The 24139-nt window shown below is 46.2% G+C and overlaps 1 protein-coding gene across 5 annotated transcripts in view; it reads left to right on the forward strand.

Annotated features, from left to right (window-relative positions):
- Positions 1-17438, forward strand: part of LOC137422945 (uncharacterized) — an 18829-nt gene extending 1391 nt beyond the window's left edge. The window contains exons 2-4 of one of the 5 annotated variants that reach the window (XM_068109621.2): positions 14033-14179; positions 14882-14976; positions 16172-17438. In XM_068109621.2, the coding sequence (XP_067965722.1) occupies positions 14033-14179; positions 14882-14976; positions 16172-16850 (921 nt within the window). In that variant the 3' untranslated portion in view covers positions 16851-17438. Of the gene's footprint in view, positions 1-14032; positions 14180-14757; positions 14977-15589; positions 15713-16171 lie in introns of those variants that run through there. The other 4 variants (XM_068109623.2, XM_068109624.2, XM_068109622.2 and 1 more) reach the window with 4 other exon arrangements.
- The last annotated feature ends 6701 nt before the right edge of the window (positions 17439-24139 follow it).

The following is a 24139-nucleotide window of genomic DNA, read 5'->3' on the forward strand; positions in this document are numbered from 1 at the left end:
CTCCCCCCTCCTCTTCTCTCCCCCCTCCTCTTCTCTCCCCCCTCCTCTTCTCTCCCCCCTCCTCTTCTCTCCCCCTCCTCTTCTCTCCCCCCTCCTCTTCTCCCCCTCTTCTCTCCCCCTCTTCTCTCCCCTCCCCTCTTCTCTTCCCACCTCTTCTCCGCCCCCCCTCCTCTCCCACCTCTTCTCTCCCTCCCCTCTGCTCACCTCCACCTCTTCTCTTCCTCCTCTTCTTTGCCCCTCCCCTCTTCTCTCCCTCCCCTCTTCTCTCCCTCCCCCTATTCCCCCCCCCCTATTCTCCCCCCCCCTATTCTCCCCCCCCTCTTCTCTCTCCTCCCCCCTCTTCTCTCTCCTCCCCTCCTCTTCTCTCCCCTCCTCTTCTCTCCCCCCCTACTTCTCTCCCCCCTCTTCTCTCCCCCCTCTTCTCTCCCCCCTCTCCTTTCCCCCACTCTGCCTCCCCCTCCTCCTCTTCTCCCTCCTCTTCCCCTCCCCCTCTTCTCTCCCCTCCTCTTCTCTCCCCCCCCCTCTTCTCTCCCCCCCTCTTCTCTCCCCCCTCTTCTCTCCCCCCTCTTCTCTCCCCCCCTCTTCTCTCCCCCCTCTTCTCTCCCCCCTCTTCTCTCCCCCCCTCTTCTCTCCCCCCCCTCTTCTCTCCCCCCCTCTTCTCTCCCCTCCTCTTCTCTCCCCCCCTCTTCTCTCCCCCCCTCTTCTCTCCCCCCCCTCTTCTCTCCCCCCTCTTCTCTCTCCCCCCCCTTTTCTCTCCCCCCCCCTCTTCTCTCCCCCCCCTTTTCTCTCCCCCCTCTTCTCTCTCCCCTCTTCTCTCCCTCCGCTCACCTCTGCCTCTCCTCCCCTCTCCATTCTCCTCCCCCTTCTTCTCTCTCCCCCCTATCTTCTCTCTCCCCCTCCTCTCCTTTCTCCTCCACCTCTTCCCTTCCTCCTCTCCTCCTCCTCCTCCTCCCTCCCCCTTCTCTCCCCCCCTTATCTCCCCCTCCCTCTTCTCTCCCCCCCCTTATCTCCCCCTCCCTCTTCTCCCTTCCCTCTTCTCTGCCATCCCCTCTTCTCTGCCACCCCTCTTCTCTCTCTCTGCCCTCCTCTGCTCTCTCTGCCCCCCTTCTCTCTCTGCCTCCTCTTCTCTCTGCCCTCCCCACTCTTCTTTCTTCTCCCCCCTCTTCTCTCCCACTCCCTTTAGTATATGTTCCATGTGTTGGCTTTTATACGAGCCTCAAATAAGTATACAAAAAAGTGTTTCATCGAGGAGGAGATGGAGGTGAACATCCAGCTCGGACTTGCGAAGAGAAACCGGGTATGATTTTCTGGGAAAGCTTGCGCGTCCTGCAGGGAAGACAGCAGATCCTGTGACTCTGCCTTCTGGCAGGAGATGCCCATCCTATGGGAAGCTTCGGGATGGAGTAAGATGGGCAGCATTTACACCAGCCAAGAGTGGGCAAACCGTACTCCTATAGTACTCCGGATGAAGATGGCCACTATCTTGATTGGGATCTTCCCTTCCTCAGCTATTCTTTCCTTTCAGGATCGTGATGGTTGCTGCAGAGTCCAAATGTGGATGGGATTCAGCCTCGCGTCTCCACGTTATTTATTGTCCCCCGTCGCACCGCGGAGCGAAAGGGGGACTATGGTTTTCCCCTCCGTCCGTGTGTGCATCCGTGCGTAAGCGAAGGACCGAATTCTAATTTGGTGTGTGGGTGCAACCACGTCAAAATCCAAGATGGCCGCCGCCATGTATGTCTGACGCCATGTATATCTAAACCTTGTGAGTGGAATATCTTGAAAAATAAGCGAAGTACCAACTTCTAATCTAGTGTCGGTGTACCTAGGCATAAGGAAGAATGCTATTGAAAATTGGGTCGCCATGTCAAAATCCAAGATGGCCGCCACCATCTATATGTCTGAACCTTGTGAGCGAAATATCTTGAAAAATAAACGAACTACTAACTTCTAATCTGGTGTGTGGGTGTATCTACGCATCAGGAAGAACGCTGGATCGTGATGGTCGTATGAGAAGAACCCTCATATGTGGCGATTTCAATTGTCACCATGCCAGTTGGCTGGGTGTGGGTACCTCTCACCAGCCATGGCTCTTCAGCAAAGGACTTCTGCGACTCACTGGGACTGACACAATCTGTCAATTTCCCGACCCGGATCTCAGGCAACGGAGCATCTTCTCTTCTGGACTTGGTTATGACTAACTTCCCTGAAAATGTCTTCTGCTCTTCTGCTCCAATCGGCTCATCTGATCATGTGCTTGTCAAAGTGGACATCTCTCTGACCATTCTCAGAGCCTCCTCAGCGTCGACGAGTCTGGCATTTCACTCAGGCCAACTGGCACAGTCTTCAAGCAGCCATCAATCATCTGGACTGGTCTCCCATGTCTTCCGCCTCTGACATCAACTCATCCTGGGAATTCTTCCAAAGTAAATTGCTCTTTCTCATGCACAGATTTATCCCATCTCGTCCAGTTGTCATACCCTTCCTCCCGTCCATGGTACACGGAATGCTGTGGTGAGGCTGTTGCCCAGAAACAACTTGCTTTCGTCTCCTGGAAAGCAAATCCAACGGAAGGAAATCATTTCCTTTCATAAAGCCCGAAACAAGTGTGTGTCCCCTCTCAGGAGAGCCAGGAAACAATATCTCCATTCTCAAGACTGGACTCTCTTATCTGTCTCCCTCTTCCAAATCCTGGTGGCATCTGGTCAAATCTGTTTCTGGTGTTTGTTCCCCCTCCATCCCCTCCCTCACCTCAAACGGCTACACGGCTGACTCTGCACGTGAAAAAGCTGAATGCCTCAACTCTGTATTTGCCTCTAAATCTTGTGTCCCAAACCCATCCCTCCCTGTACCCACCATACCCAGTCGTACCCAGCTGCTCCCGGACTCTGTGTCCTTTCCTCCTGAGAAGGTGGAAAAGTATCTGTCAACCGTCGACTGATTCTGCAACTGGACCTGACGGCATCAGCCCACGGGTCCTAAAATCCTGTTCTTCCGCTCTTTCACTCCCTCTCTCTGTTCTCTTCACCCTCTCTTTTGCTCAAGGTCATCTGCCATCTGCTTGGAAATCAGCCAACATCACCGCTTTGCACAAAAAAGGTGCAAAAACAGATCCTAGCAACTACAGACCAATCAGCCTTCTCCCAATTATCAGCAAAGTCATGGAATCCATCATTGCCTCAGATATGAAATCTTTCCTCTTCTCCAATGGCTTGATCTCTGATCATCAATTTGGTTTCAGACCTGGTCACTCTACTCTGGACATGCTGTTTCTGCTTTCTCAACAATGGATGGAGGTCCTCAATGCCAAACAGGAAATTAGAGCTGTCTCCCTTGACATATCGCGTGCCTTCGATACGGTCTGGCACCCCGCTCTGCTCACCAAACTCTCCTCCTTTGGTATCCATGGAAATCTCCACGCATGGCTGGCGGACTTCCTCTCTAGTCGTAGTCAATGTGTGGCCCTGAATGGGTTTCTCTCATCTCCTCTTCCTGTTCAGGCTGGAGTTCCCCAAGGCAGTGTTCTGGGCGCTGTGCTTTTTCTGGTCTTCATCAATGATCTCTCTGACTCTCTTGAAAATCCTCTCTATCTCTTTGCTGATGACTCCACTCTCTGTCGCTCCATTTCTCATCCCTCAGATCAGCAGTCTGCAGCCTCCTCACTCTCTGCCGACCTGGACAAAATCAGACTGGGCAAACAAGTGGAACATGTCTTTCAATCCTGACAAATCTCACACTCTTACGATGTCTCTCCGAAAAGACCGACTGGACAACCCTCCCATCCACTTTCTGAATAATCTTCTCCAAGAAGTTCTTTCCTCAAGCTTTTGGGTCTCACTATCTGCCATGATCTTTCCTGGGAAAGACACATTTCAAATCTGGCCTCCAAAGCCAGTCGCCGAATGGGCATCCTCCGTCGTGCGAAGTCCTTCCTTGGCACACCTGAGCTCCTCACCACATACAAGGCTTTCATCCACAGCTCAATGGAATACTGCTCTCCCCTCTGGGCTGGTGCTCCTGCCTCACACCTAGCTCGTCTGCACGCTGTTGAAACCAAAGCGTTCAGAATCATTGGAATCTCCCGCGATGAAGCTAACTCCAAGGGCCTTTCACTTACTCACCGCAGGCAGGTTGGTGGTCTTTCCGTCTTCTACCGACTCCTCTCTGGCCTTGCCCCCCCCCCCCCCCAGCTCCCTCTGGTCTTTGTCCCCCAAATATTCCTACAGGTCGCACAAGATCTGCCTGCAACCCTTTTATGGTTAAACTGCCAAAATCAAGACCCTCTGCTCACCTTCACTCCTTCATTCCTCTTTTCTCCCACCTCTGGAACAAACAAACTCCCTCACTCTCTTCAATCCCTCTCCACCCTCCAGGTCTTTAAAACAGCTGTTCACCACCATCTCTTATCTTCCCCCATCCAAAACCTTGATCTTTTCTACCCCTGCTAATTTCACCCCAAATCCACTTTTTTGAAATACCAACTTCTGTCCTGGAAGTCCTTGGTGTCCTTGTGTTTTATACTTCTCCCACCCCCCACCCCCCTTCCCACGCCTCCTCCCCCCAAGCCCTCTCCCTCCCACACATCTCCCTGCTCTCAAATGTTATGTTTGTGTGCTTCCCCTTCTCTCCCCATCTTGTCTTCCACTCCCTCTTTTTATATAACTTGTTTGTCTGGTTGATTTGTTTGTGAAATAAATGTTAGCTCTTTCACGAGCCTCGATTCAGTATACAAAAACAAAACACAAAAAAACCCGCTATTTTAAATTGGGTCACCACGGCAAAATCCAAGATGGCCGCCACCATGTATGGCTGAGCCTTGTGAGTTGGGTTGCCACGTCAAAATCCAAGATGGCCGACTTGCATCTTCCACTTTGTTAACTCATCACTTCATCGACGGGGGACCTAGGCGTAACGCTTGTTAATTTTATTATTGTAACCTATTTTGACTAACCTACGGAGCATTGTAACGAGTCTAAACATGCTTCCAAAATTCCTACAGAAAGCTTGGAGTGGTGACATCCGTTACTGGAATGTCATACAATCGTCTGGTACGCACCCACATACGCATAAGGTTTAAATCAAACTTGGATCAAGTATGCACACAAGGATGTGGCGATGAACTGATCGGATTTTGGAGTCAAAGGTCAGAGGTCATGTTCTAAGGTGAAACTCATGTTACCGCGATAACTTGTGAACCAGCAATTGGATTTTGACCAGAATTGGTAGAAGTATGCATTATGATGTAAAAGTGAACTGCTTTGTTTTTGGGGTCGAGAGGTGAAATGTCAAGAGTCTATAATCGGTTTTAGTTACCCACGATAACTTCAGAACGGCTGAGGATAACTAAGTCAAACTTGGTACAAGTATGTATAATGATGTAAAAGTAAATGGATTGGATTGAGGTCAGAGGTCCCGTTAGGTAAAAAAATTGTTACTGCGCTAACTTGGGAGGCACTGATGGGATTTTGACCAAACTTGGTGCAAGTACATATGATGCAAAGATGAACTGATTTTAACTTGGAGGTAATGTCAGGTACAAATGTGATACTTGAGAACAGATGCTGGGATTAGAATTAAACTTAGTACAAGTATGTATTATGATGTAATAGTGTGGGTGGAAGCATGTCGTTCAAATAATGCCGTTATAGTTAATCATGGTTTGAATTTGGAATGGTTATTTGTGGAGAAACCCTGTATTATAATGACTGGTAAATACCCGATCACTTTGGGAATGAATTGTGGTGTCAAGGGAATGTTTTGCAAAATGCCGTGTTTAGCCCCCTCTATAAAAGATGGTGATTGTGGTTCCTCCGCCTTTATATAAAATTGTGATTACGCACCAGATTTCCCCCACCCCCCACCCTCCTCCCCCCCCCCCCCTTGTAAATTTAATTATTGCATCCCTGACTGGCTGTAAATTTTTAGCTCACCTGGAACGTAGTTCCGTGGAGCTTGTGCGATGGCGGGTCGTCAGTCCATCCGTAAACACTTGCAACTTCTCTGAAACTGCTGATGGGAATTGGGCCTGATGGGAAACTGCATGACCACTTGGCACAAATGATAATTGGTATTATGCAACTCAAGTTTGTTCACAGCATGAAAACAATTGTGGCCTAAGGGGTCTACCTGGGGGTCATAGTGGATCCACCTTTGACCCCCCAAAAATAGGTATTTGCTTTTTCCTTTGAAATTGCACACACTATTTCGATGAAACTTGACCACAACCTCCATCACTTGACCACAACCATGATCCGTGATGAACCAAAGTTTGTTCATGGCATTAAGATAAGCGAGGTCTAAGGGAGTCTATGGGGAGGGAAGGGGTGAACATGGGGTCCAGATTTGACCTCCCCCTGAAAATATGTACTCATTTTCTTCTCAGAAACTACACAAGCAATTCCGATGAAACTTCACCACAACCTTCATCACCCATGATGTACCAATGTTTTTTAAAGACATTGGAAAAATTTTGGCCTGAGGAGGTATACAGGGGTTGTGGAGGGAGGGGGGGGGGGGGGGGAGGGGAAGGGAGGTGTTGTCCCCAAAATAAGTATTTTTGTTGTTGCCTCAGGCCCAAATTTCTCTAATTCTACATGCTGCCCTGTCTTCGCGCAACCTTGGAAATTGGTTTAAAATACCTTTAGTGCCATATACTTATTCTACCAGGTGAGCACCAGGGGTATTGCCCCTATGTTTTTTATTTCTTCCCCCAACTCTTAATTAGTCCCCTACCCGGAGAGGACTATTGGTTTGCTTTGTCTGTCTGTCTCTCCATCCATCTGTCCCACCTGTGGTTTTCTGCACTTTTTTCCCCATAACCTTTACCATATTCAACTGAAACTTGGTATGTGGATTTATTATAAGTTACAGAACAAGTTCGACTTTCAGGGCGTTTCACCGATTTTTCACGGAGTTGCACCCTTTTTACGGCGTAGCCCATCGGGCAGAGCCATCTATAACAGTGTTTGTCCGTCTATGTATGTATGTATGTCCCCTCAAACGAATACCAAGCAGAGCTGCGGATCTGGTCACATGACAGGGTGATGTGATTACGTCTGATGGTGCTGCAGCTGCCTCCACAAGGGTGGTCCACAGATGTATGTAATATTTAAAACTTTTAAAAATCCATGCTCCACATGGCTGCCCTTGTTCCTATGTTTATAAAGATCATATGAACCAAATATGAGGTCAATTGGAACTTATTTAGAGGTTGCTCAAAAAATAACATTTTTAATTTATCCTGTTTTTTTTCAGATGGCAGAAACTCGCAGCTCTTCCACAGTTGTTTGGTTGCTGGGCAAGTCTGAAAAGGAAATAATATGTGGGGGACTACCAACCAAAGGACACACATTGCAGAAAATGGTGTACCATCACATACAAGAACACCATACAGTTCATGAAAGTGCCAAACTTAGTGTACAAGCTGTGTGTGCATACTGGGAGAAAGCACGAATTCCAGTGCAGAGAGTAGATTCCTGTGAGCGCCAACTTTTGAAGTTGTATGATGCCGACAAACTGTTAAAGAAAAATAGAACCAAGACATTCGAAAACTATAGAGTGAAGGAGCAGATGTTCAAAGATGATCTTCAATCCCTCCTCGATATCTCACCAAATGATGTGCTTGAGAAACTGACGAATGAAGAAGACAAAGCATTCCTTATCATGCAGCGTGAGGATCCCTCAAGTTCACGTATGGGATCTGTGGCAAACACTCTGGCAGTGAAGGAGAACAGAAAGCGTATCAGGCTTGAGAATGAAGATAAAAGAAAGAAGAAACATGCTGCTGAGACTCTAACAGCAATGCAATCTGTTCCATCAACATCGGCTGTGGTTGATGATGATGAGTCTGAGATTGAAAGCCCCGATTCAGGGGACAATGAATTCAAACTCCATCTTCTGCAAAACAGGCGAAAAAGGCTCCCATCAGGGTGATCACTCCAGCAATAGTGGCAATTCTGGACAGAGTACATCTCAGATCGGCGTGCTGTTCGTGGCCAGTGCTTTTGCTCAAGCTCTTGGTCATACCATTGAAGACGTTTCTCTGTCACGCAGTGGAATTCGTCGTGCTCGAATTCGTGGAAGGGAAATAATGGCCACTGAAGAAAAGGCAAATTTCTCATGTAATCGCCCACTCCAACTACACTGGGATGGGAAACTGCTCCCTGATTATACTGAATGAATGAATGAATCTGTTGATCGGGTAGCGATACTTGTAACTGGTGTGAATACCGAGAAGTTGCTTGGAGTCCCAAAAATTCCCCAAGGCACTGGTGCAGCACAAGCATGCATACAACTTCTTGAGGAGTGGAATGTCAAACAGTTGGTGAAAGGCATAGTGTTTGACACCACTGCATCCAACACAGGGCTGAGAAACGGAGCATGTACCCTCATTGAAGCAGCTTTGGATGCTAAGCTTGTCTGGATTGCATGTCATCATCATGTGTTTGAAGTAATGCTCTCTGATGTTACAATTAAAGTCATAGAACCCACTAGCGGACCTGAGATCAGACTGTTCAAGAGGTTTCAGAAACAGTGGCCTTTGACAAGAAGAGGCTCCAAGTAGGAGAAGATAAAATATTTTCCAATAACCTTATTGAACGTCAGAATATGATACATTTTTATGCAGCTGCACTCGAAGAACAACACCCACGTGATGACTATGAAGAACTTCTGAAACTATGCCGTACATTTCTGGGTGGATGTGAGGCCAGAGAGGTGAAATTCCATGCCCCAGGAGCTATGCACAATGCCTGCTGGATGATGAAAGCCATATATGCTCTCAAGATGGTTCTCTTCAAAGACCAAATAAAGCTAACATCACGTGAATTGAAGGGAATCACACAGATTGCTCTTTTTGTTGCACTTGTGTATGTGAGATTCTGGCATGAGGCGCCGCTACCCACAAAAGCACCTCTCAATGATTTACTTCTTCTTTCAACCCTTGATTCTTACCCAGATATGGTTGTTGTCCATGAAACTGCTGTCAAAGCATTCACGAGACACCTCTGGTATGCTGCATTAGCTCTTTTTGATAGCCGGGTGGATGATGAGACAAAGGCAAAGATGGTGAAGAACTTCAAGCGGGCTCCAAAGCCAAACAATCTTCATAGGATAGATGCTAAAGCCTTCAGGCTTTCTGACTCGGTGGACACCTACATCACAAGTCGATCTCTTGAATTATTTGGTGTTGTCATCTCAGTCTGACAAAGAAGTATCAGAATTTTCTGGAAAAGGAGCCACACCTCTGGAACACAGAGAACTCATTACCAAGAGCTTGAGAAGAAGATACGCAGCATGGTTATCAATGACTGTGCTGAGCGAGGTGTTGCTCTCATCCAAACTTTCCATGACACCGACCAAGAATGAAGAGCAGAAGCAATTTGTGTTGAGAGTTGTGAAACTTCATCGTGAAAACTTTCCAGTGTCAACCAAAGCAATCTTGTCAAAGAAGTAGGCAATGTTTTTAAACACAAGTTTCTGAAAACAATGTTACGTAAAATCATTCAATTTATGTGTATTCTGATGTTTACTTTGTTTTAATTGTTCTGATAGATTTGTTTTATCATCTCTGATAGATATTTTATATTTTCTGATGGATGATTTTTTTTTCCGATAAATGATTTATTGTCAAATTAATACATGAATGTTTAATCTACTGTTTTGTTTTTAATCTTAATTTGACTATATAATTGAACAATGAACAATTGAACATACATGTACATTGTACAATGTACATTGTACAATGTACATTGTACGTAATTATTTATTAGTTTACAAACAAAACAATAACAAGAATAAATAATTTGAGCAATTGAAAATAGATAATTTATCTATGAAATGATGCATGATGCTAAAAATTCTGTATCTTATTATTCATTAAAATTTGTCAACATTTTGAGCAACCTCTAAATATTGTTCAATCAAGCTAAAGTTTTCACCACAAACTACTTTCTTCAATAGGAATAGGGGGAGGCTTGTGGAGAAATGAAAATCCAATCTTCAAATTTTTGGACCACCCTACAGTTTCCACACTCAGCCATTTTGATTTATATGCCGTTAATGCCGAACATGTTGTCTAACCTGTCATATATCACAATTGTGATGCTCTACCTTTACGTTTTTCATTCAGTGTGAAACACAAACAAACCGATTGTTAAAATGACGATCAAATATCGAAAGCATCGGCGTTTCGGCTTTTCCAACAATAAGGTACCGATAGGCCTTAGGCGTTATGACTCACCATCCGCTTAGGACAAATTAAACCCAGGTTTCTTAATACAGTGGTATCGTTTCAGTCGTATTGTTTTCGTAATAATAATATTATAGTAAATATAACTATAACACTTTAATCCCAATGTCGTGAATGGAAAGTTGATGGATTGAAGTGGTGTGACCGCGGAAGTAAGGAATTCACCTCGGTTTTTGAAAAAATAATATACTTTTTGCAATAATAATGTAACATTATTATATTAAATCGAATCGTAACACTAATCCCTTTGTAGTGACTACAACGTTACTGGAGGGTAAATATATATCTTATTTATATTAAAGTAGCGGCAGTTTTGTGTCTGGCCGTCATGCTTCGTCATTACGTATATGATGTCATTACGGCGTAAACTATGGGAAGTGGGGGAGTTTGAGAGACTGTTACTCCTGATCCAGGTGAGATTCAGGATCCACGGTCCTATTTTTTCTTGGAACAAAAATATTAATTGAGCTTTGCGGGGGGGTGGGGGGGGGAGACATGTATTCTCGCTCAGGCTGTCTTAATCGTAAGTACTGTGTTAATGAAAACTTGAATGTAATCCTTCACATTAACTGAAAACGGTATAATGTGCATATTTCCTCCCTGTGCAGGGGGGGTGGGGGTCCTCGGCATTGTAATCTGCGTCTGTCTGTCACACCATTTCCTCAAACGGTCGGGCATAAATCATACTAAAATATGCAATTTGGTGCCTGCCTGATGGTTTTTCGACCACGATACAGTCCATCGTTATGTATCCAATCTCAACCAAACTTGACAGGATGACTAAGGGTTTACCCAATGAAGGTTGTAGCGCATTCATTTGGCCCCCTCCCCAAAGGGGTTTTCTCCCTCGAGCGGGTTTTCCCCGCCATTGCCGTCAATGGGGTGGTGTATGGAGGTGTATATCCATGTTAACTTAGCTTTGTCGTGCCGTTTTTCCAAGGCCACTCCTCATAACAAACTAACGATAATAGCATAATATTAATGTTATTACAAAACACTAGGGCATGCCCGTACTATATATATGCCCGTACTATATATATATCTAAAATTATATCCCCCCCCTCTATTTACATGAAATGGTTTGGTCCATTCGCAACGCCAAAGCGAACGGCGAACGGCTTGCGAGTACGGTGACAATCCCCCCCCTCTATTTACATGAAATGGTTTGGTCCATTCGCAACGACCACAGAACCCCCCCCCCCTCTATTTACATGAAATGGTTTGGCTCATTCGCAACGCCAAAGCGAACGGCGAACGGCTAAATCGCCATAGCTCGGTAACTACTTGTCCGATTAATTTCAAACCTTGAAAAGGCACATCCTCGGGTCCCCAGCAATATACCTGGCAAGTTTAAAGTATATCGGACCCGTGGTTGTCGAGAAACAGCGGTCACAGACAAACAAACAAACAAACAAACAAACAAACACACATACAGAGATTACTGGAATTATAGATAGATAATTAATACTAATAATATCCCACATCCCCAAGGGTTTTTTTCCTCCTTGAACAAACATAGTCAACGTTTATAAAAGTTTTACTTACAGAACAACGTAGATCTACTGTACTCTATATACCCCACAAGGGTTGGGTTCATAACATGACACTTCCTCCTGGCGCTAACATGGCGTTTTTCGTAGCGAACCTTTGAAACTCTCCTGCTGTTTAACACAAAACTGAAAGGGAGACAGCCTGGGATCTGCTCATTTACCAAGCAGCTAGCTAGCGCTTGCCAAGCCAGCCGTTCCTTAACGGTTTTGAATGGAGTGCTTGCTCAAATGCTTAAACCACTTGGCGATCTCTCCACAAGAACCTTGGTAAATGAACACGCACCCAATGTTATTGAGACCTGAACATGGAGAGACTGTAATCTATATACCCCAAAGAGGAATGACCCTTTCTGCCACTCCCGTAGTGAGTGGGTGTACTCGTTCACCAAACCTGTTACGTTCACCATCGTATCACTTTGGCCACGCCCCCTGCGACAGGCTCCGAAGGTCAAATACTGGAAAATGAAATTACGTCAGCTTTTAAAAACATTTTAAAATAAAATTTTGTATATGCAATTAGCATTAGGAGATGCATGAAATATATAACGATTTTTGTGGGATTTGCCCCCAGTTCATGCCCCAGGAGGATGGGGTCTTCAGGTCACAGGAGTCAAATGGGGATTAAAAAAAAAACTATTTGGTATTGGGTCATTTGCAACATTTGTGATCTTTCAACTTTCTAACACCCGGCACCAAAATTATGGTTCGAGTGGTCACCGGATGTGTGGTGCTTTACATGCTAATGCTAATTGTTCCGAACCCAATATGGCCTTTAACGAAAGCCGTTTGCAATCAGTGCAACTTGAATCACTCATAGACCAAATGACTTGAAGTGTGTATTTAATAAGTAAACGGGGAGGGAGGACAAAGGGCACAAAATCATGTATTTACACTGATTCATCACAGATATGCGCCCCGGGTGCTGGACGAATGGAAGTAAACTGTTCTTTGATAAATTTTGAAAGGCGTTATATTGGACTCCTACGACTTAACTCGACTACTGTTCCATAATGTGTTTATGAATCATTTGAAACAACGCAAACGGACTCTACGTAAATTGGGTGACTTACTGTATAACTTTATCGCTGACCTTTAATTTATTCACAGGCACAACCTGGACCCTCTCTCCTACTGCCCTGCCTCCCCCCCCCCCTTTTTTTCTCCAATTATTTTGTTTCATCCTACCTTGACCAATTGGGGGTATGAAGCTGGAAGGCACTCTGTACCATACTTTGGTAGGTATAAAGGGAGGGTATAAGACCGATGACTGTAGTGACCGACGGTCGGGTTCAGGGAGAAACGGAGAGTTGAGGGGCAAAATTAAGTGAAGCTCGAATGGTGCACGTATGCAGGAAGCAGGGGTAGGGGTTGGAGGATGCAAGGGGTGGACCTGAGTGTGGGCACCAGCTGTTCGACTTGCTGTAACACTTCGTTTTTGTAATTAGACCGAGTACAAAAAGGGGAAAAAGACGTCGCCGTTTTGACTTGTCTATGTAAGAATAAGTACTTGCCAGCCGTGTAGTTGCACGATACCAGTAAAATATTACGACGTCTTGAGGATTGTGCGCTTTAGAAATCTGCAAACGATGCACTTACTTTCACTTGTAACGTCTGTGAAAATGGCACATTTCCGGCCGACCTTTGCCTCCCCGGTAATCCGAGGGAGGCAAAGCCAAAGGCAGGATATGGGCTCATGACAAAGGAGACGTGAAATGCACCACGTGCCACAAATATATCACCAAGGAGACGTGACATCCACGGCGTGCCACAAATAGGGTACGGTCGGTGCTCTGTTGTGGTCGGTGTCTCTTGTTCCCTAATGTCGTGAACCTCGGTATTACGTCACACGTGCCATGGGGTGCTATCACATCCCAACCGAGTTTGCCTGGCTTGTATTTGTAGGCCTTCAACTGGATCCCACTGACTATATAGTGCTAAACGTTAACCAAATGTCACGAGTGGCAAATTTGTCTACGTCAGAATAAGAAGGTGCCGGCTGCGAAGTTGCGCGATACCAGAACATCTTGTGGTTTGCTCTCTCGGGTTTTTTTTCTCTCCATTTCTAAACTTTATTCTTGCACAAAGTGAAACATTGAACTGTATGTACCATGTGTGCTGCTTTGTAATAACTGGATAAAAACCGGTTTGTTTTACGTGAGATTGCTTCACAAAAATGGGATTTGCTGACATCTTCCGGGTTTGACGCTTGCATTTTCTTTCTGCCTCCCTGTAGGTTGGTGATGTTTACATCCCCCGGGATCGCTACACTCGAGAAAGTCGCGGCTTCGCCTTTGTGAGGTTCTTCGCACGCCGGGATGCAGAGGACGCCATGGAAGCAATGGACGGCCGACTTCTCGATGGCAGAGAACTTCGTGTGCAGGTGGGAGCTGCCGACCAGCTGGAGGTTCGAGGTTCGTGGTTCGTGATTGGTGGCACGAGCCTGGAGGGAGGAGACAGCAAAAATCAAAGAAGTGTTTCGAGGCTGGTGGTTTGGAGGCTCGAGAAAGGGAGGAGACTTCTGGCTCGAGGTCGGAGACAGCAGAAGGGGGAGAAGGAGTGATTCGAGACTTGATGCTGAGGCCGGCTAACAAAGGGGTTTCTCAGCCAGAGGCTGGAGACAGCAAAGGGCAAAAGCGAGTGGTTTGTGATTCCACCTGAGAAGGGAGGGGGCGGCTGGATGGCTGTTGCGGACAGCGAGGACGAGTTTGCATCGATTGGCGGAAATGCTAGGATGGCCTAATCAATTCGCTCTTATGTTTAGACTTCCAAGTTTGCTTTGACCGTTGACTGACTCATTCCGTAGCGATACAGTAACTTTGAGGGTTGTCTGATGAAATTCCACAGTGTGGGGATAGCGTACTCGGCGAAACCCTCGTATCCTGCGCTGCTGAGTTTGGCGAGCCGTGTCCCGTGTGTTAAATTTGGTAGCCAGCCACCAAATGGGACAGGCATGTAGAGACTGCTTTGTTGTTATTGTTTTTTTGTTTTTTTTCCATTGAGCTGTTCTGCTGCAATTTTGTTTTGTTTTATCGATTTCGCAGACATCACTAACTTGCATTCCGGTACGATTTGTCAATCTGAGATGCAGGTAGCCCGTCATGCTCGCCCACCTGATAACTGGCGCCGCCTGCCTCCTGCTGCGCAAGCCCCTCGGCGGTATGGCAGCTACAGAAGCAGGTAAATTCCATTTGTCGTGACTTAATATTGCTACCCAGAAATCAAACCTAGTAAGGCCCTCAGAAATGACAAATTGGAACTTGGTTGATATCGTCGACCATTTTTATGATTTGCCACTAAAATGGTAGTTCTGCATTAAAGTCTGACATGAGCATTGTCCAATTGTAGTCCAAACATGCAGTTACTATTTTTTATTTCTGCTAGAAGATACATTGGGTATGTGATCTTTGGTTGTATTTAATTTAGGTTGGCACAACCTGTCACTCTTTCCATCTGCATTCCAACGTGATACTTTCCAATGGCATGTAAATCGTCAAAGACGGCGTCCCGTTGCCTCGGGGACGGAGCACTTTGGAGTAAGTGTTTCAAAGTAACACTTACTCCAAAACTATCAAAGGGACCATGTCCAGTGTATTTGCCTTTTTGACTATTGGAAAGTTTTGGGTTGTAGTGTGGATGAACAGAATTGTTTTGCTTGCCTCTTAAATGTACTACCACGCCCCCATGGTATTTATACGTACGTAAGTATTTCTTTCAAAGGTATTCCCACGTTTTGTACTGGGTTTGCCTGCACACTTCAGTGCGCGGATTAGCATCCCTGTGTGCATCGTAGTGTGTTCGCCTGCAGGTGCGCAAGGCGTTCGGGTTGATGAGCGAGCATGTAGGTGTGTTCGCGCTGGTGTTCTGGCCGGAGTTTGCGTGTCTGTCTGCGTTGGCGTTCATGATGAAGTTTTCGGTTGGTCGTGCCAGTTTGCCTGGCTTTTTAATTCAAATTAGCGACATACCTACCCTGCTTCCCTGCCTTCCACTTAATATACAAGTCAGAAGTCATTTTGTACACAAAAAGTGCATAAAATGCAATCAGATTGTCAGAAATCGTGTTATTAGCATTTTAAAGTTGGTCTGTTTGAACTTGTTCTACAATTCAAAGCACTGATCTTTCCTTGAAATTTTCTCTTTTTGCATTAAATTGTGTTGAAAGCATTTTAAGGGATATTGAAGGCAACAGTTTTCCAGAACCTAATATGTTGAGCAAGTTCTCTTATACTTGGTACGTGTTTGGGGCCTATCATGTTTTGGTCAGTGGAACTCACACTATGATTGGTTAACCTTTTGTTGCATGTTTGGGAAAGTCAAGCATTCGCCGTTTTATGCATTTTGTTTTCTAATCCCCGCCCCTTCATCTTTATTACAGCAGCTCTCGGCGGAGGCGCCGCAGTTACACACGGAGCAGCAGTCGTTCACGCTCAAGGTCCCGCTCAGACCATCGCCGACGACACCACTCCAAGTCGCGGTCTCGTTCGCACTCGCGTGGCGATTCTCGCTCCAAATCTCGCTCCAAGTCTCGCTCAAAGTCGCGAGAGCCTTCCAAGTCGGATGATAAGAGTCGTGGTCACTCGAAATCCCACTCGAAATCTCACTCGAAATCCCACTCGAAATCCCACTCGAAGTCTCACTCGAAATCTCGCTCTAAATCCTACGAGCCGTCGAAGCCACTGGAAAAAGATAGGTACGGCTCGAAATCTCGCTCGGGATCCCGCGAGCGTTCCAAGTCTCCAAAGTATCACGGGAAAGGAAAGTCTTCTGATCGTGATTCTAATCCTAAGATGGAGGGGCGGACCAGGTCTAGTTCTCGCTCTGGTTCAAGATCACGCTCAAAGTCCAATGAAGACTTTGACCCGCCATCCCAGAAAGCCCGGGGCCGGAATTCACCTTCATCCAAGTCACCCCATTTTGCCAACTCTTGTGACAGGATGGAAGATATGTATATTATATCGCAGTCAAAGCCACCTTCCAAATCCAAATCTCGTTCCAAGTCTCGTTCCAAATCTCGTTCCAAGTCTCATTCGAAATCTCGTTCCAAGTCTCCTTAATGTTTTGAGCGTTTGCACATTTTTCAGTTTCCTTGACTGGCGCGTCATTGGAATATCGAACGGGAATTTCTGTGCATCTCTAGTTCTTCACATCTGTGTGTGATCTATCCATTTCCGTGCTGTCCTACCTGCGCTTACTCAAAAGCTTCCGCATCCTTTTCAGAAACATCTCGCGTTTTCTCCCCTCCCGTGGGCTTTGTTCCTCGGCGTCATACATTTCCTATCAACGTGGGTTTTCTTTTTCGTATTCCTTTTACATTCGACCTCGTTGAGCATTTGTGAAAGTAGTTATGATCATGTCGATAATACTACCAAGAACGTTTTTCTTGCTTACAAAAAAAAACAAGTTGGAATAGCAGCTTGTTAAAATACATTTGATTTGTGCTTTATTTTTGTCTACAAAACAACTTTTAACCTTTGGATTAGGGGATTGACTGATGAAATCAACATGTCGAGTTACAAGTTTAAAGCTTTGTCCTTTACTTTACTTGTTTTTTTTTATTTTATTGAATCTGGCATGATTTGAAGTTGATGTTTGGTTGGTAAGTTCCACTGAATTTTTAAAGCAAATAAAGCATCTTCATCTGATTTTCCTTGGTTCTTGGGTTTTTTAAGTTTTTTTTTTTTTTTTTTTTTTTTCTTCCATTTTCTTTGTGGGACAGTCGCTTCATCTTCAGGTACATCAATAGACGCTTGGCAACACCAGCGGAAATGTTCAGCAATGGGCTGGCGGGATAGCTTTGAGTTATGCACACTCGCCTTTAAGTTATCTTGCCTGGGTTTGAATCTCGACCCAACTGGGTTCAAATCTCGACTCGCTGACAATGTCATTAACCCTTCCTCCCAAACCCCAAGTCACCAACCTCCACTGCCCAACCAAAAGGTCTCAACCTCCCCAGCTCAACCTCAAGGCTTCAATCCCCTTGTACTGCAACTGCTCAACCCCTCCCACCCAACTCTGTCCCATCTTTGCTCTCAACTATTTCTCCTCTAGTTTCACTCATAAAGGCAAAAGGGCATTCCATATTCCGTCATTACCTCATCCCTGAATATTTAACTTACCCTCCCCTGTCATGCTTTTCACTGCCTTACCAGAAACCACGATTGAAACAGCACCAGCATGGTTGCTACCTGCAATAGCCTATCATGGTCACCTGTCCAGCTCACAATCATGGGAGATGTGCAGAAGCCCTGAATAATTGCAACTCGTTTAACCATGAGCAGCCTAATTAATCATATAAAATACAATGTCAGTGTTTTTGTACAGATCTGTCCCCCTTCATAAGGGTAGGTTTTAAAGGCCAATCTTTTAACACGAATGTGTTCACTACGGTCTGTTTTTGAGGATAAAACAACTCCAAAAACAACAATAACAGGCATTTTAAGGCAATTTTCCCTGCTGGAGTGGGGGTTAACCTTGCAGGCCCCATGACAATCTTCTCCATTTTGCCCTATTTTCTGCATCTCCCCTTGTTAACCCCCTTGCCCGTATTTCTTCTTCCACCACCTTCAGCCAAGTCTTTCTCATTCTTCCCCGTCCTCTACTTCCTTTGACATTCATTTCCATCATTCTTCTCAACCAGTCACTTTCATCCTTCCTCAACACATGACCAAGTCATCTCAACCTGTTTCTCTTCACAGCATCCATTACAGGCTCTATTCCTATCATCTTTCGCAATTCATCATTTGTCTTCCTCTCTCAATGATACTCCGCACATCCACCGAACCATTCGCATTTCCACCCTTTCCAGCCTTCGTTGCTGCTCTACATTCATTACCCATGTCTCGCTCCCATAAATCATAACACTTCTCACACGCAGCTCGAAACACATGCAGCTCGCACAAAACATCTCGAAAAACATTTTCCATAAAAAAGTAATTACATCTATTGGAATTGTAGACGGTGGCTTGCCAATCGAGCCACAAGGGCGGTATACAGGAGCATTAAAAAAAAAAAAGTACGAGGCGCAGGGAGGTGAAATTAATTGCACATGATGTGCAACACGCCAAGAGTAAAATGAGTGTTCATTTATGTCCATAGGATTTTTGCATACAAGATCGAGGCTCGTGTAAGAGCTAACATTAATGACAAAAAAACAAACGGACACATAAGATGAAATAAAGGGAGCGGGAGGAGACAAGATGGAGAGAGAGGGGAAAGCACATAAGTGCAACATTTGAGAGCAGGGACATCGGGAGATCTGTGGGATGGAGAGGGCTTGGTGGGAGGGGGGAGGAGGCACGGGGTTGTGGGGCAGGGGGGAGGAGGCACGGGGTTGGGGGGGAGGGGGGAGGAGGCATGGGGTTGGGGGGTGGGAGAGGTGAAAAAAAACAAAACATGGACACTGCAAGGACTTCCAGGAAAGAAGTCGGTATTTCAGAAAAGTGGATCTGGTGTGAATTAATGGGGGTAGAAAAGATAAAGGTTTTGGATAGGGGAAGATAAGAGATGGTGGTGAACAGCTGTTTTAAAGACCTGGAGGGAGGAGTGGGATTGAATAGAGTGTGGGAGTTTGTTCCAGAGGTGGGATAAAAGAGGAATGAAAGTGTGAAGGTGAGCAGAGAGTCTTAATTTTGGCAGTTTGACCAGAAGAGGGATGCTGGCAGATCTTGTGCGATTTGGGGGACAGAGCCGAGAGAGAGCTTAGGGAGCAAGGCCGGAGAGGAGTCGGTAGACGACAGAAAGACCACCAACCTGCCTGCGGTGAGTAAATGAAAGGCCCTCAGAGTTAGCTTCATCGCAGGGGAGATTCCAATGATTCTGAAAGATTTGGTTTCAACAGCGTGAAGACGGGCTAGGTGTGAGGCAGGAGCACCAGACCAGAGGGGAGAGCAGTATTCCATAGAGCTGCGGATGAAAGCCTTGTATGTGGTGAGGAGCTCAGTTGTACCAAGGAAGGACCGCACAACGGAAGATGCCCAGTCGGTGACTGGCTTTGGAGGCCAGCTTGGAAATGTGGTTTTCCCAGGAAAGATCATGGCAGATTGTGAGATCCAAAAACTTGAGTGACAGAACTTGGAGAGGATTTTTTTTTTTTTTTTTTGTATACTGAATCGAGGCTCGTGAAAGAGCTAACATTTATTTCACAAACAAATCAACCAGACAAACAAAATATACAAAAAGAGGGAGCGGAAGACAAGATGGGGAGAGAGGGGGAAGCACACAACCACGACATTTGAGAGCAGGGAGAAGTGTGGGAGGGAGAGGGCTTGGGGGCAGGAGGCGTGGGAAGGGGGGGGGGGGGGTGGAGAGGTATAAAACACAAGGGGACCGAAATTAGTGGGGGTAGAAAAGATCAAGGTTTTGGATGGGGGAGGATAAGAGATGGTGGTGAACAGCTGCTTTAAAGACCTGGAGGGTGGAGTGGGATTGAAGAGAGTGAGGGAGTTTGTTCCAGAGGTGGGAGAAAAGAGGAGTGAAGGTGAGCAGAACGTCTTGATTTTGGCAGTTTAACCATAAGAGGGTTGCAGGCAGATCTTGTGTGACCTGTAGGAATATTTGGGGGACAGAGCCCAGAGAGGGCTGGGGGGGGCAAGGCCAGAGAGGAGTCGGTAGAAGACGGAAAGACCACCAACCTGCCTGCGGTGAGTGAGTGAAAGGCCCTTGGAGTTAGCTTCATCGCGGGAGATTCCAATGATTCTGAACGCTTTGGTTTCAACAGCGTGAAGACGGGCTAGGTGTGAGGCAGGGGCACCAGACCAGAGGGGAGAGCAGTATTCCATAGAGCTGTGGATGAAAGCCTTGTATGTGGTGAGGAGCTCAGGTGTGCCAAGGAAGGACTTCGCACGACGGAGGATGCCCAGTCGGCGACTGGCTTTGGAGGCCAGATTTGAAATGTGGTTTTCCCAGGAAAGATCATGGCAATTAGTGAGACCCAAAAGCTTGAGTGACAGAACTTCTTGGAGAGGATTATTCAGAAAGTCGACGGGAGGGTTGTCCAGTCGGTCTTTTCGGAGAGACATAGTAAGAGCAGTTTACTGCAACCCTCTTTTGGTTAAACTGCCAAAATCAAGACTCTCTGCTCACCTTCACTCCTTCATTCCTCTTTTCTCCCACCTCTGGAACAAACTCCCTCACTCGCTTCAATCCCACTCCACCCTCCAAGTCTTTAAAACAGCTGTTCACCACCATCTCTTATCTTCCCCCATCCAAAACCTTGATCTTTTCTACCCCCGCTAATTTCACCCCAATTCCCCTTTTTGAAATACCAACTTCTGTCCTAGAAGTCCTTGGTGTCCTTGTGCTTTATACTTCTCCCTCCCCCCCCCCCCCCCTTCCCACGCCTCCTCCCCCCGGGCCCTCTCCCTTCCACACATCTCCCTGCTCTCGGATGTTGTGTTTGTGTGCTTCCCCTTTTCTCCCCATCTTGTCTTCCGCTCCCTCTTTTTGTGTATTTTGTTTGTCTGGTCGATTTGTTTGTGAAGTAAATGTTAGCTCTTTCACGAGCCTCGATTCAGTATACAAAACAAAAAAAAAGAAGAAAAAAAAAAAGTGAGATTTGTCAGGATTGAAAGACATGTTCCACTTGTTTGACCAGTCTGATTTTGTCCAGGTCTGCAGAGAGTGAGGAGGCTGCGGACTGCCGATATGAGGGATGATGTACGGAGCGGCAGAGAGTGAAGTCATCAGCAAAAAGAAAGAGAGGATTTTCCAGAGAGTCGGAGAGATCATTGATGAAGACCAGAAAAAGCAGAGAGCCCAGAACACTGCCTTGGGGAACTCCAGCCTGAACAGGAAGGGGAGATGAGAGAAACCCACTCAGGGCCACACGTTTAAAGTCCCCAAGCCATGCGTGGAGATTTCCATGGATACCATCGTAGGAGAGTTTGATGAGCAGAGCTGGGTGCCAGACCGTATCGAAGGCACGTGATATGTCAAGGGAGACAGCTCTGATTTCCTGTTTGGCATTTTGGACCTCCATCCATTGTTGAGACAGCAGAAGCAGCATGTCCAGAGTGGAGTGACCTGGTCTGAATCCAAATTGATCGGAGATCAACCCATTGGAGAAGATGAAGGATTTGATATCCGAAGCAATGATGGATTCCATCACGTTGCTGATAATTGGGAGCAGGCTGATTGGTCTGTAGTTGCAAGGATCTGTTTTTGCACATTTTTTGTGTAAAGCAGTAATGTTGGCTGATTTCCAAGCTGATGGCAGATGACCTTGAGCAAAAGAGAGGGTTAAGAGAACAGAGAGAGGGTGTGAAAGAGTGGTCGAGCAGGATTTTAGGACCCGTCGGCTGATGCCGTCTGGTCCAGTTGCAAAATCAGTCGAGGATTGATAGAAACCTCTCCACCTTGTCAGGACAGAAGGACACAGTCCAGGAGCAGCTGGGTATGGTGGGTACAGAGAGAGACGGGTTTGGGACACAAGATTTTGAGGCAAACACAGAGTTGAAGCATTCAGCTTGTTCCACGTGTGGAGTCAGCTGTGTAGCCGTTTGAGGTAAGGGAGGGGATGGAGGGGGTATAAACACCAGAAACAGATTTGACAAGATGCCACCAGGATTTGGAAGAGGGAGACAAGTTTGAGAGTCGAGAGATATTGATTCCTGGATCTGCTTAAGGGTAGACACACACTTGTTCCAAGCTTTATGAAAGGAACTGAGATTGTCTTTTGTTGGATTTGCCTTCCATGAGGCAAAGGCAAGTTGTTTCTGGGCAACAGCTTCACCACAAGCTTCTGTGTACCATGGACGGGAGGAAGGGTAAGACAATTGAAGACGAGATGGGATAAATCTGTGCATGAGAGAGAGAGCAGTTTACTTTGGAAGAATTCCCAGGAAGAGTTTCTGCCAGAGGCAGGTGAGATGGGAGACTAGTCCAGATGATTGATGGCTGCTTGAAGACCATGCCATCGTTGTTGAAGTTTGTATTTATTATTTATTTATTTTTGTATACAAGATCGAGGCTCGTGTGAGAGGTAACATTAATCACAAAAAGAAAAACTGACATAAAACATGTGATGAAGCGAGCGGGAGACAAGATGGGGAGAGAGAGGGAAGCACACAAGTACAACATTTGAGAGCAGGGACATCGGGAGATCTGTGGGAGGGAGAAGGAAGCACGCTTGAACAACATTTGAGAGCAGGGACATGGCGATATCTGTGGGAGAGAGAGGGAAGCACGCAAGTCCAACATTTGAGAGCAGGGACATCGGGAGATCTGTGGGAGGGAGAGGGAAGCACACAAGTGCAACATTTGAGAACAGGGACATGGGGAGATCTGTGGGAGGGAGAGGGAAGCACGCAAGTACAATATTTGAGAGCAGGGACATCGGGAGATCTGTGGGAGGGAGAGGGAAGCACGCAAGTACAATATTTGAGAGCAGGGACATCGGGAGATCTGTGGGAGGGAGAGGGAAGCACGCAAGTACAACATTTGAGAACAGTGACATCGGGAGATCTGTGGGAGAGAGACGGAAGCATGTAAGTACAACATTTGAGAGCAGGGACATCGGGAGATCTGTGGGAGAGAGAGGGAAGCACGCAAGTACAACATTTGAGAGCAGGGACATCGGGAGATCTGTGGGAGGGAGAGGGAAGCACGCAAGCTCAACATTTGAGAGCAGGGACATCGGGAGATCTGTGGGAGGGAGAGGGAAGCACGCAAGCACAGCATTTGAGAGCAGGGACATAGGGAGATCTGTATTGTAACGTTTTGAATTTTTTTCTTGACTTTCTGTATTAAGACCACGAATTTACTATTCGACCACGATTTGTGTCCTTTGCATGAACATCATGTTTAAATGACAAACATTTTTTAGCCGTGGAATCGAGGCCCATGAATCTCAGGATGTCAGAAGGTTCTCCTTTGTCACCGGTTTGAAGAGGTTTTCGCGATTATTGATTATAATTCGTTAGGAAATAATTTTGGAAGAACGATTCGGCAACTCGATATAATCGTTTATTGGATTTGTATCGAATGGGATAATATCGACTCACGGTGGATAATTAAAGGATTGATAATGAGACGTTTGGCTGAAAGGATAGCCATGACTAAGAGCTATGTACATTCGCTTATAAGCTGTCTATCCTGGGTGCGAATCCCGTCCCAGCTATAAACTGCCATTCTGGTGTACACAGGTCGGGCGATTCTTCAAGGTGTGTTCCGTCCCTCGGATGGACGTTAAACGGGCCTCCCATCTGCAGGTACGAGGTGGTGGACGTTAAAGGTCCCACGGTGTCTTTCACGAAGAGTAGGCAAGCCTACTCGTGGTTTAACGTGGTTTAAAATGGTATGATTCACTCTGCTGTGCTAATTCATATGCTGCTTTGCTTTTACCTGT

Source organism: Myxine glutinosa, chromosome 3 (genome assembly GCF_964187855.1).
Source record: "Myxine glutinosa chromosome 3, kmMyxGlut1.1, whole genome shotgun sequence".
In the NCBI taxonomy this organism is placed as follows: Eukaryota; Metazoa; Chordata; class Myxini; order Myxiniformes; family Myxinidae; genus Myxine; species Myxine glutinosa.